Source organism: Aplidium turbinatum, chromosome 1 (genome assembly GCF_918807975.1).
Source record: "Aplidium turbinatum chromosome 1, kaAplTurb1.1, whole genome shotgun sequence".
Lineage (NCBI taxonomy): Eukaryota > Metazoa > Chordata > Ascidiacea > Aplousobranchia > Polyclinidae > Aplidium > Aplidium turbinatum.
In genome coordinates, this window is record NC_137472.1 from 53,030,934 (window position 1) to 53,044,106 (window position 13,173).

General features: G+C 35.7%; 1 protein-coding gene across 7 annotated transcripts in view; it reads left to right on the forward strand.

Moving 5' to 3' along the window:
• The window catches only part of LOC145774592 (pleckstrin homology-like domain family B member 2), a 28,451-nt gene extending 15,478 nt beyond the window's left edge, over nucleotides 1-12,973 (forward strand). For 5 of the 7 annotated variants that reach the window (XM_082585868.1, XM_082585883.1, XM_082585899.1 and 2 more), the window contains 10 exons: nucleotides 187-411; nucleotides 1,042-1,132; nucleotides 2,125-2,374; nucleotides 2,679-2,765; nucleotides 3,377-3,458; nucleotides 4,561-4,704; nucleotides 6,638-6,762; nucleotides 6,932-7,026; nucleotides 10,825-10,907; nucleotides 11,353-12,973. In XM_082585868.1, the coding sequence (XP_082441994.1) occupies nucleotides 187-411; nucleotides 1,042-1,132; nucleotides 2,125-2,374; nucleotides 2,679-2,765; nucleotides 3,377-3,458; nucleotides 4,561-4,704; nucleotides 6,638-6,762; nucleotides 6,932-7,026; nucleotides 10,825-10,907; nucleotides 11,353-11,502 (1,332 nt within the window). In that variant the 3' untranslated portion in view covers nucleotides 11,503-12,973. The remainder of the gene's footprint in view (nucleotides 1-186; nucleotides 412-1,041; nucleotides 1,133-2,124; nucleotides 2,375-2,678; nucleotides 2,766-3,376; nucleotides 3,459-4,560; nucleotides 4,705-6,637; nucleotides 6,763-6,931; nucleotides 7,027-10,824; nucleotides 10,908-11,352) is intronic. The other 2 variants (XM_082585875.1, XR_014290024.1) reach the window with 2 other exon arrangements.
• The last annotated feature ends 200 nt before the right edge of the window (nucleotides 12,974-13,173 follow it).

A 13,173-nucleotide genomic window follows, 5' to 3' on the forward strand; every position in this document is an offset into this window, starting at 1 on the left:
TTTTTTTTTGCTTTCAACGGCATGGTCACCGCTTCCTGATTTTTCCACTGTTTTAGACTGAGTGAACAAAGGGTTAGTGCTCGCTAGTTTGGTTTGTCTTTTTATAGTTATGCCTCAACATAGGCTATATACAGCAGGCTGTTAATTTAAGCATTAGCATGAACTTTACATCTTTGTTTATCACAGCAATGTAAAGCGACGAGTGTTAGCGTTTTACATGGAACAGATGTTCAACCAATTTCTTCAACAATGAACCACTCTGCGCCTACACCACAGTCGCTTCATCTTATCTCACAGCAAGTAACTGGTCGTTTGCCAACAAATTTAAAGTCAACTTTGCTGGCAACTTCAAATCGAACAAATAATGATCTCCTGATAACAAATGACTCTTTTCGAGATGTTGAGAACAAAGTAAGTTATTTCTTACTTGAGTTGCTCTAGGCCAGAGTTTTCAAGGTTTTTGGATTCAATGCCCCTTTTAGGAGTATCATTTTTGTGAACCTCTAAACTTATAGTGATTGTTAGTCTAGGTAATTTTTTACAGAACTACTTTTAAATATAAAAGTTTTACTGTTTTTATTTTGGTACTTTTAATTTTAAACTCATTGCATTTACGCATCCATAAATTTTAGCAGTTGACTGAGTGACCAAATGGTCTTTCGCTGCTTGCAGCTAATCAAATTTAATTATTGACCACCAAGCGTGCTCAAGCATTTTTCTATGTTTGTGAATTGTAATTTGTTGTGATGTAACCTTATTGTGCACCGCACTATTATAGAATCTGATGGTCAAATAAAGTTAATTCTCTCCCCTGGCAGTCAGTAGACCTGGGTTGGGAGCCATTGTTGTTTTTTTTTTTAATAAAACCGAAACTCTGCTTAATCGGTATTTTTTACCGATTTTGTGCTCTTCCCGTTTCTTGTTTTATGAGCCTTCTTTCTTGGAGTAACATTTTTTGCAAAACACTAAATCTAAAGAAATTGGAATTTTCGAAAAAGGCCTACTATTTTATGTAATTCCGTTTATATTTATATTATTCAGCCAAACAGGCAGTATGTCACAGCACATCACTTACTAAACTATTCCAATGCGCAAGATGATAAGGCAAGAGAAAGTCCTTACAAAAGCTTAGGTAAGTTTTACGAGACAGTGCAAATGGTGGTATTTTCAAATCGCCCGTGTTTTTTTATTACAAATGTTATAAAATAGTTTGTGTTTAGTCATTTACCCATCCGAGACCAGAAAGAAATGTTTAACTACAGTACCATTACAATAAGCACTATGGTTATCAGCACGGCAAACAATGGAAAGAACAAAGACCCATGTTTCTAACGTGCATGAACAGTTGTTTGGGTAATGAGCTACTTTGTCCATAAGACTACCACGGCCTCGAAATGCACCACCAATAAAACAACAAAGATATATTTCGCAATGAATGTGAAAGCATAGTGAGTTGCACAGTGAGACATGGAGCATGAGCTCACTGAATCCCCAAATGAATATTATTATGTACTTTTACAACTATTGGAATTTTTTTTGTTTTAATTTAAACAATGTTTAATGTTCGTCCATGACAACGTTTTATTTCAAATTTCAATTTAGACGATGTTCTTGTTTAATTTCGCAATTAGGCGAAGCCTCCTTAGGGTGGTGGAAGCTTGTCCAATAAATTACAATAGTTTTCGAACCCGGCTGATATTCTTTACTTCATAAAAATAATAAGTATTGTAAACACGCGGAATCAACCATATCGTCATTATTGTCATCAATTTTTCAATAGATTCTAACTCTCATTCACTTTATAAAGAAAAAAAAATTTTTTTTGATAACTGATATAATCTTCCGCTGCTTCTTGTCTTTTGTAGAATCTAGGTTTTATTGTGACTGATGCTAGTATTTTCGTATTGATCATACTTGTACCGTACTTATTCCACAACGCTACAGACGAAATAAAATTCTTTCTTCACAAAGTTGACGAAAGACTAGATCTGTAGTCGAGTTTCCCCATGTTCTTAATGTGACAAATGTCAAGCATCGGCAGACAACCCCTTTCAGAAGCAGTAAGGCCTGAACAAAATAGCAACGACGTATAAATTACTAATCAATTGTTTATTTCACGAACAGCTTCTCCTCCAAACGTAACAAAAACAACTACAGTGCCTGAAACGACCGACAATCAGATAGAGGCGTTAAAGCAACGCATCAGAGCACTCGAACTACAATCACACAGTGGACCCAGCTTTCTTCCTTCAACCATGCAGAGCCGATATGGAATAGTTGGATCTGAAGCGTCATCTAGCGTGTCAGGCATTGTTAAGGAAACTGGACACTTGAATTCGCTAACAAACGGTACTAGAGAAAGTGCTACTCCCAGGTATTATAACTGATTAGAAAATTAGGCTAGCTCTATAATAATAATAACAATCCGGCTTTTATTTGCGCTCATTGCGATAACATGCAGTACACTGCGATCACAGATGCCTTACAACAAGCTCAGCTTCTAGTTGAAATGCATTTTATAATTGCTTCATTCAAGATTTTTTTTTTAGCTGCAAAGCAAAGCAAATTCTTTTAATTGCAATCTGACTGTTGCAAACCCAGCTCCACTCCTGTGAAGCTTCGAAAACTATGACATGTTTGGAAATCTTTCCCACAAATAAGTTTTACACTGTTTTCAGATATAAAGGAGCTGATGATGTTAGTATTTCGTCCCAAGGAAGTACAGATACTTCCTTATCAGAATCGTCTTCAAGCAATCCTCGCAGGTAAAGCAAAGGCTTTGACCGTATTCAAAAACCCACAAATAATTTGGAAGTGAAAAACTTACTGCATGGCTGGTTTGTAGCTTTAACTCATAGTTGCCAGTAGGCTTACCAACTAGCCTACTCACGATTATTTTGTAAACAGTAACGATTAATCAATAAAGTTGAATTCGTATTAGAGCCCACTTAAAATATGCTGTCTGTGGCTATATGTGCTCCTTACCTACAGCATACTAACATTTCAAAGCACAAGTAATTCTCAAAAATATTGAAAATCTTAATGTAGGCCTACGCTTAAGAACAGGCCAAAAGCTAAGACCAAATTAAACGTTAAAATGGACAGTGAAAAGTGGAAAAGGATAAAAGAAGTGGGTTAGAACTTTTAATTTAGAAACAAAAAAGGAATGTTTTATTTATTGCTTATAGGTATTAGTCTGGTAGATACTTAATAATGCAAAAAATACGTTTCGTGGTTAAGATTAAAAGATTTCAGGTATTGTGCGACTCAACTATAAGACAATGGAAAAAAATGGGATTTAGTATTCTAGTGGCTATATTAATTCTTGATCTATTTATGCCCATTTCAATTATTATACTATATAATGTATTTTCAGTCCTATCGCCGACCGCCTGATGGAAATGGAAAGACTACTGATTGAGGCTCGCGTGGAAAAAGAGCGTTTACTTGCTGACGTTGTATGTAGACTTGAAATGATAACTTCATATAAGGCTACGGCACATGTTTTTTATATAAATTAGTCTCATTGTATGAAAATGAAATCTAACGAGCGAAGCTGCAAAAGCTCTTGAAGTTGACTACAATGATACCAGGGTTTGGAGCAGGCGTAAATGTTAAGTTGCTCCAGCTCTGAAGCTCTTTTTTATCATAAATTAGCTCCTGCTCCGGAGCTTATTGATACCATTGCTCCGGCTCCAGCCTTCGAAAAGTGCTTTCATTAAAATAATGACGAGATATCAATTTAATTTCTAAAGCTTAAAATTGCCTGCAGTCAACTGTTGCTAAAAAATGGCATAACTTTATGAAATTTAAGGTACTTTCATCAAAATGTCATGCGGAACTGCGTTTCAAAACATATTCTTTAATTTGACGTCTGATTACTAAGAAATTATTTGCGTAATCATTACGCAAATAATTTCTTAATTTTGTGAAGGGTTGCTGTTAAATTATGTGAATTCAGCCAATAGTAGTAGCATCTTATGAAATACATAGGAGCCGGAGCTATTTTTCAAACAACTGGCTCCAGCTCCTGCTCCGCTTGAATTTCATTTAGAGCTCCGAGGCTCCAGCTTCGTTGAAAATGCACGGCCTCTGGGGCTTCGGCTCCTTGCTCCAGCTCCGGCTCCAAAGCCCTAAATGACACGTTGAAAGACAGTAAATTTTATCAGTGCAATGAATTTGTGATCATGCAATATTTTTCAAAAGCACGCAACTTGATATAGGCTAACGAATTGCTTGAAGGTGAACATGAATATTGGCTTCCGTCCCCTCTATTTGATTCGAATTTTCACGACTGGACACAAGCCTAAATGTGACATGAAAAAAACTCTAAAAAATGTAACTACTTTAACTACAGTAGTAAAAAAGATAATTTTTAAAATTTTTCCACTGATGGCGACGAAAACAACAGAAACGTTTTTGTTACTGTTAGCTGAAATATTGCAACCGTAACTTACGCATAGGAAAATGGTCTTTAATTTACTTGAATAAGAGTAAAAACAAAATGCTGTCTGTAAATTTATGATTAAGTTTTAAGTCCAAAGGTTGATTTTGTTGCAGAACAACGTCACTGGCAACACTGTAAGCTCGTCACCAGCCACCGATGATAGCGAGCCAGAAAAGCATTTGTCAGAAAACCTTCATTCCAATGACGATTCTTCAAATACCGTTACCCTGCGACCTAGCAATGAAATAAGAAGACAAGTGGGTCTAGATAAGATAAGATTAAGATACAACTTATTTCGTGAACCACTAGGTTTCGTGGCCTCTACACTGTGCACAGAGATGGGCAAGATCACCAGTATTGGTGATCTTGAAGATCAAGATCAAGATCACCATGAATAGGTGATCTTGAAGATCAAGATCAAGATCACCAAACTATGTGATCTTGAAGATCAAGATCACTTTCAAGATCACTTTTTGTGTACTTGAAAAAAAGATGAAGTTTTTGATCAATGATGTTGCAAAAAATAATTGCTATAAGCAACCTGGGTAGAGGTATATAGTTGGCATTGCTAACATTTACTTTTAACTACGGTACTCGATTGCTGGCTTAAGAATTGTAATAAGTTAGTGACTGTTGCTATTAGGCCCAGGGCCGGTTTTAGGCTGATTTGACCGATTAGATCAAATTGGGCCCCGCACCTTGAAGGGGCCCCGCGCTAGCGGGGGTCTTTCTGTATTACGAGGTTTAAAATACTACTGAAACGTAAAATAAAAATTGAAATAATATTCTTTCTCATAACATCAATTTGTTATGCATCGTAACTAAATCAACTAAAGGTTAATTGCCTAATTTTCCTTTTTTGCTATTAAAAGTAAAACAACATATCGTAAATAAACATCCACATTACCTTTAATTTGTTTTATAGCAAGTAATAAATGTCTATCGTTGTAGTTTGTATGTACTGGTATGTATTTTATGATATATAAACACCCATAAATTTTTCTATGAAGAGTAGGGGCCCCTTCATCACATTTCTAATTGGGCCCCGCGGTTCCTAGCACCGGGCTTGATTAGGCCTATCAATTGTTGACGTAGTTTGCGTAGAATCGCAACGTCACTCTCAATGCCGAGGTTAATTACAGTAGTTCTAAAAAAGTGGCAAAATTTGCAATTAATTTTATACTTTTTATTTATAATAAATAAATAAAAATAAACATTGAACTGCATCATTTTTTACCAAATTTTTGTTTGGTTCATGTGGGAGTTTTTATTCGTGTTACTAAGTAGTTTTAACTTTCACTGTATTATGTCAATGTTTATTGCACCATTTACCCATCTGGCAACCTTGATACTGTTGTCTGCTATCAAAAAAGTTCAGAGGTTTGCGGTCAGACAAACCGCTCCATACTCAGAGCCTAAACAAGTCTTAGTCTGATTGATTTGCTGCAATAAACCACTTTACATGACCAAAGTCGGCTAGAGTCCAGATTTTTTAACACTGCCATTCTAGACTTTTGAAACATCTAAAATTGGGTCAAAGAAAGCAAACATTTCTTTAAAATTCACACATGGAAATTGTGAACAGAGTTAAATCATTTTTTATTATAAGTCAACATAAAGTGCACGGAAGTTGACTTCTTTATTATGACCAACACAGAAAACTTTTTCAATTTTGAAATGGCAACACTGACCAGATTAGATGGAGACTTTAAATCATATTTTGTTGGGCACATATCATATTAACAGTGGCTTAATGTTAGTAGTTGCCACTAACTACTTTGTACCGTACGAGTTCTAAAAAAATGCCTTTATCTAGTAAGTAAAATTCCATTTTAAAGTGATCTTGATCTTATTGTTCTTCAAGATCAAGATCACACGAAAAAAGTGATCTTAGATCAAGATCAAGATCACCAAAAAAAAAGTGATCTTGAAGATCAAGATCACGCCCATCTCTGACTGTGCATGCCCGCCTTAAACCATTGCAATGTAACAGTATATCTTCGAAGAATGCGGCACAAAGTCACACACTACAAAAGTTAGAGGGCTTTCTGCGTTTTGAGATTTTGTTCTCACTTCGAGCGAAAACAGTTAAGATGTTGAAACAAATTGGATAGAAATAAAAAAATTGCGTCGACATGATACAAACTTTAACCTTTTCAAAGTGTTTTTGTTTCGCATTGTCATCCACAGACCCGTCCTATGACTCGTTATCTTCCGGTTCGCTCAAGTGACTTCAACTTGCGCCAACACATCGAATCATGCGGCCATAACCCAGATATGTGTCGTCATACGTCACTCACTAGAACGTCATGCAGGTGACACCAAGCATTTTATCTTTGATACATTTTATCTTTATACTTGATACCTTTTTTAAGCATCTCTCTAAAAACATACAGATGTCCCCTTAGAACTTTATTAGTCCAATTTTCAAACTTATCAATTGCACTTTCCTAACGGTTGATAGCGGTAAATGGCTTGTTTCAGGGGTTACATGATAAAGATGGGAGGGAAGATTAAAACGTGGCGAAAGCGGTGGTTCGTGTTCGACAGGACAAAAAAGAAGTTATCTTATTACAGCGGTAAGTTTTAAGGAAAATTTTTAGTTGCACTAAGCACGAATCAACTTACCTGGTACCTACCCTGACACCAAAACTTGTCAATTTTACGTCTGCCGACGTTGAATTAATGCAAAAATGACGGATTTTGCTGTCTGGGAAGTCTGCTCAGCAGCTCATTCGCCAAAGGCTTTATTCTGCAACTGAAGAAATGACAAATCGTTTGAATGTGAGAGCTGTCATTGCGTGCAGTCGCGAGCAACGCTCTTCAAGAACAGTTTATTGCTTTATAACGTTACCTCCTGAAGATAGCATAATCTATAGGCCAGTGGTTCTCAATCTTTTTGTCTTGGCGGATCTCTTTCAGTGCGTTCGCGGACCCCAAAAAATTTTTATCTGCAATTTTGGTATATCGCGTATCGTAATGGAATCAAATGTTTCATAACATTCGAAATGACACACTTAGAAGAATTTCTTATCTCGCGACGCATTTGACAATTGATGGGATTGACAAAGTTATGTTTTAAGCTTTTGTTAGCACACAGGATCAAAAATTGGTAATCTATATGCTGATTTAATGTTTTTCTGTAAATTTCATCAAAAATTAATAGAGTTTTGCGACCGTTACAAAGAATTTCTCTCTTTTTACATTTATAATCAATATTAATTCGTTATAATCACAGTCATGACAAAACTGTGAGTACTGATAGAAATGCAAACGCTAGTCAGCAGTTTAAGTTAAGCATTGATCAACTACCTGCTGACTCAACAGAATTAAGTTGAAGATACATAGCCAACGTTGCCTTATTAAAAGCTTTAACTCATTTATACGACTTTTTTTATTTGGGAAGCCAAACCTTAGTGCGATGCCCTTTGAAATTTCAAACGATGCACCAGTGCGTTGCGACGTACAGTTCGAGAATCACTGTAATACACAAATAAAGCACAACCAATTTTTAAATTTCGTAATTTATTAGAAAAGTTCTTTTAGTTAAAAACAAGAAAATATCTACTTATTCAACTCCTGGTTGGAACAATACTGTCAAGTCTCTCCACAAGCAAGCCAGAGCTAAGTACCTGGACTGGGTTGAAGGTGGCAAACCTAAAACTGGCAGCATACACAAGGCCATGTCTGCTACTCGTAAAATATTCAAATCTTCTCTACGAAAGTGCAAAAGTAACAGAGATCAGCATGAAGCAGATGCCATTGCCAAAGCATTTCATGCAGACTCCTCGTTTAAAACACTTTGGGATAAAATTAGACAGTCTGGATCACAAAGATGTTCATTACCTACCTCTGTCGGAAGTGCTGTTGGAAGTAAAAACATTTCGAACATGTGGATGTGTCACTTTAATCAATTGCTAAACTCGACTGGTAAAAAAGTTGTCAATGAAGAATTTGTTTCATCTCACTTAAATGATATACATGGCTATCACAATACTAATCAATTTCTGACCTCTGCTGACACAGTTTCTTCTTTGCTTCATAAATTGCCATTAAATTGCTCTGTTGGTTGTGATAAAATATCTTCTGAGCACATTGCTTATGCAGATTCCAGTATCAGTGTATATCTTTCATCATTTTTTAATATGTGCCTTGTTCATGGGTATGTGCCAAATGCTTGTCTTAAAACTGAATTAGTTCCCATTGTTAAAAACAAATCTGGTGACGTTAGAGACATCGCAAACTACAGACCTATTGCTCTTGCTACTGTCATTTCTAAACTATTTGAACATGTTGTACTTTTTTTTATTAATGACTATCTCACAACAAACGATAATCAATTTGGCTTTAAACCTAAGCATAGCACAGATATGTGCATTTTTGTACTTAAGCAAGCTGTGTCTTACTACAGAAAACGTGGAAGTCCTGTTTTTTCTGTATTCTTAGATGCTTCGAAAGCATTTGATAGGGTAAACCACAACCTCCTATTCAAGAAACTAATTCAACGAGGAGTGCCGATGTGCCTTGTTCGTCTAATAGTTTATTGGTATACCCATCAGCGGATGTACATACGCTGGGGTTGTCATTATTCACAGTCTTTTTCTGTCAGCAATGGTGTCAAACAGGGTGGTGTTCTCAGTCCTTACTTATTTGCCGTGTATATGGATGATCTATCGACTGTGTTAAGCAAAACCAAGGCAGGCTGTTACATAGGTAATAAACTTGCTAATCATCTCATGTTTGCTGATGATATTTGTTGTATTTCTCCAAGTGTGCATGGTCTGCAGAGTATCTTGAATGTGTGTGAAGATTATGCGCTTTCTAACGATGTCATTTTTAACTGCAAAAAGTCATTTGCTATGTACTTCCAAACCAAACACTTAAAGTTAAATTTGAATCCAATTGTACGGCTCAATGGAAGTGAGATCAAATTCGTAGACAGTGTCAAATATTTGGGTGTTTTTCTTGACACGGCAATGTGTGACGACAAGGATATAAATCGACAAGTGCGATCAATCTACTGTTCTGCCAACAAATTAAAATCAAAATTTTACAAGTGCTCCAGTGATATTAAAAATGTTCTATTCCGTTCTTATTGTACTCCAATGTATGCATGTCATCTGTGGGAAAATTATCATCAACGTGACATTAATCGTCTGCGTGTTGCCTTCAATAATGCGTTTAGAATTATACACAATTTGCCTAAACACTATAGCGTACGTGAACATCAAGTCTTGTGTAACATCATAACATTTGATGCATTACTTCGTAAATATGTTTTTTCTTTTGTTGGAAGATGCGAAGTATCGTCTAACTCTATTGTTGCCTCCCTGATGAGGTCTGATTGCCATCGTATATCAAATTACCGTCTTCATTATAATAATTCTATGTATGCTATTATCTAGTTTTGATGGCTGCCATGTCATCTGATTGTTTTTATCGTTCTCAATACTTTCAGTTCTTCTAACTTGTAACGCTACCGTACCATTGTCTATAAACTTGTAACAGTAGATAGGCCTAGCCTATTTATTGAGATTTTGTGCATTTGCAGTTTGTGTATTATTTTGTTATTTTTTGATGTTATTTCGTTGTTGTTGTTCGTTATTTGTGCATTTGCAGTTTGTGTATTATTTTGTTGTTTTGTTTTGGATATGGACAGCTTTGTCTGATGCAAATAAATTATTATTATTAGTCACGCTGCAAACTCGGAAACTTTCACAGACCCCCTGAAATCGCTTTGCGGACCACCGGTTGAGAACCACTGCTATAGGCAATACGGATTTAACAACAAGTAAAACTTTCAAACCTCCGGCCTCTGTGACAGTGCCTGCTAATGTCAATTGTTCAAAGCGTGGACATCCACGTTCAAATCCTATATAAACTGCCAGGATTAATCACTTGAAAATATCTTCTCAGTCTGAGAATAAAGATTCCACCAATTAAGTAATTAAATAAGTTTTCCATTAAATTTAGTTTGTTGATTTTTGAGAAATGGGTTAGAGCAAATATATATTGCCATGGCCAAAGGGATCGTGCTTGAAGACTGCAAGAATAGTTGAACATCCAACAAGTTTTTCACGTGTTTAATTATTTTTTTGTTTAACTTTATCAGTTTTGCAGACCCCAAGAAGTTTTTTGCTTGTCGTAAGTTATTTTCTACTATGAAATAATTCGATTTAAGGCATGTTTAATTAAATTTGTACAGCAGATTTTAGTGCATCTGAACAAGATAGCGTAGGCTTCCTCGTAGTTCATATGCTTCCTGCATGCACAGATGCCATATATTTTACGTTTTTACTGTATATTTTTCTGTAGATTTGTAGTTTATGAAAAAGTGATATAGGTTTAATGAATAAAAAATATTTTATCTGTTTCAGATAGACAAGAAACAAAATTAAAAGGCATGATTTATTTCTATGCAATAGAAGATGTATTTTTTGACCATCTGAAATCACAAAAAGTATGTCAGCATTGAAGTGGTTTCATTGTTTAATTTTATAGTCTACAAGTTGAGCACTTAGCCTATAGCCTATAAGTCGGCTACAGCAGAAAGAGTGCCTGTAAAACGTAAAAATAGCAATGGGATTAACGCTCTGTCTATTTGACCAAGGCTATAAATCTTGCCATGGGACTACTGGATTTCCAGGTTTAATGTTTTGTAGATGAATTCAAAATTAAACTCCAAAATATTTTTGATTTAATCAATATAAGTCAGAGATCGATTTGTGGACATGCGTGGTGTCGAAAAGACATCATAAACTTTTGTAGAGAAAAATGCTTAATTTTAAGTTCATAGGTTGCAGCTAGGTCTAATTTTTTTGTAATAAAGTAAACTTCGTCTGCTTGTAGCCTGCATTTTATGCTTGGTCTAGCTACGGTGACTAACTCACATTTTTTGTTTGAAGAGCCCGGACCCTGCCTTGACATTTTGTGTGAAGTGTTGTGATCGAGTTTACTATTTTGTCGCTCCTACTTCGGAAGCAATGCGGATTTGGATGGATACCATAGTAACAGGAGCAGAGGGCTACCGAGAATATATGAAAACTTTTGAATAAATTGTGAGAAAAGATGAAGAAAACATATGAGCCTGTTAAGTTGGTTGCTGTACAAAAACGTTCAATCACCGGTAGGCTATCCGTTTTGGCATCCTGCAGTAGGCTAAGCCTATGGGATGATGCATGGGCGATGTCGTTTACACATATCTTAAAAAGAAATATAGCCTAGGCCAGGGATGGCGAACCTTTTTTAGTGCATGGGTCACAAAAGAGACCTTAATCCTTGAAAAAGCAAAAGTGGGTCATACATTTAATTACATGTTAATGCGAAACTACATGTTAATGCGAAACTTGCTGCTGCATCTTCTCTGCAAGTCTTATTATCCTTGGTTGGTAATCCGTAGTTTTTAGCTTCACACATGCAGCACTCATATCTGAGCTGAGACGATTCCGTGTGCTTGATTGTATAAAATTCATGTGCGAAAATAAAGATTCGCACGAATATGAAGAACCAAACAACGTTAACAGAGCTACCGCAAATCTTTTCATAGTTTTAAACGAATTTGACAGGGAGTTCCACTCTGTAAGAATTATATTTTCAGCATGGTTTTCAACAGGAGGAAAGTCACAACCATCCATATCCGTTTTCATTTCAATTTTTTAGGAGATGATTTAAGTCTACAAATTTTGTTTTCCAAACTGCACTTTCTTGAAAGTCTATCGTTTCCATTTCCAAGTTGTAAAGACGAAGCCATTCGAAGTTTGATAATTCAAGATTTTCAAATTGAATTGCATGCGGGAAAAGAATGAACTGCAATGTAGTATCTAGCTTTCGGAACTGGGTAAATCTTTCTGACATTACATTTTTGGTCTCTTTCGTCAGTAAAACATACTTGTTGAGTGCAATTTGCTTTTGTTCATATAAGTTAAATTGGTGCTGGTAAAGTGCTTCAACAACTGAGGAAAATATTTCAGCTGACTTTGTTCAAGGTCTACAGAAAAAATAGCGAGTTTCTTCTCAAATGCTTTAATGTGCCCAAACATGGATAATACAATATTTCCACAGCCTTGCAATTTAGTATTTAACTTATTGTAATGCATTGTGAAATCAGCGAAAAAATGTAAATCATTCAACCACGTACTTTAGTTGTAGTTGTGTCAGACTGCTATATGGCAATTCGGTGCGGTACTAGATTAAAATAGGGTGGGGCCTTATTACAAATATTTAGTGAAACATTTATTCTTTGCTGAAATATTTGTTTAAATTTCATTATTTTAAAAAAGACAAGTGAGTCACTGAAAATCTGTGATGGGTTACTTCGTGACCCGCGGGTCAGTGGTTCGCCATCCCTGGCCTAGGCTATAGCCTTCCTCTTACGGAAAAATACAACAATTGATCTATTTAACAACGCAGAGAATTAAGCTTTTCGTTGTCAACAAGATGTTGCAATTTAATTGGTGTAATAATTTTTAGCACTTTTTAAATTGATACTCAAAAAATGCCAAAATTTTCACTTGAATTAAAAAATTTAGTAAAGTTTTGTTTCATTTTTATATGACTATTTAGTATTTAGACTAGGCTGTTTTCATAACTGAAACGGTTAGGGTAGTGTTCAAGACTAATGATTTTCCAGTCCGACAAACGTTTTGCGACATACTCTCTAATAACAACAAAATGATTGTTGAAGGAAACTTCTTTGAGAGCTGAATTCTGGCAGTTTTGCATACAGG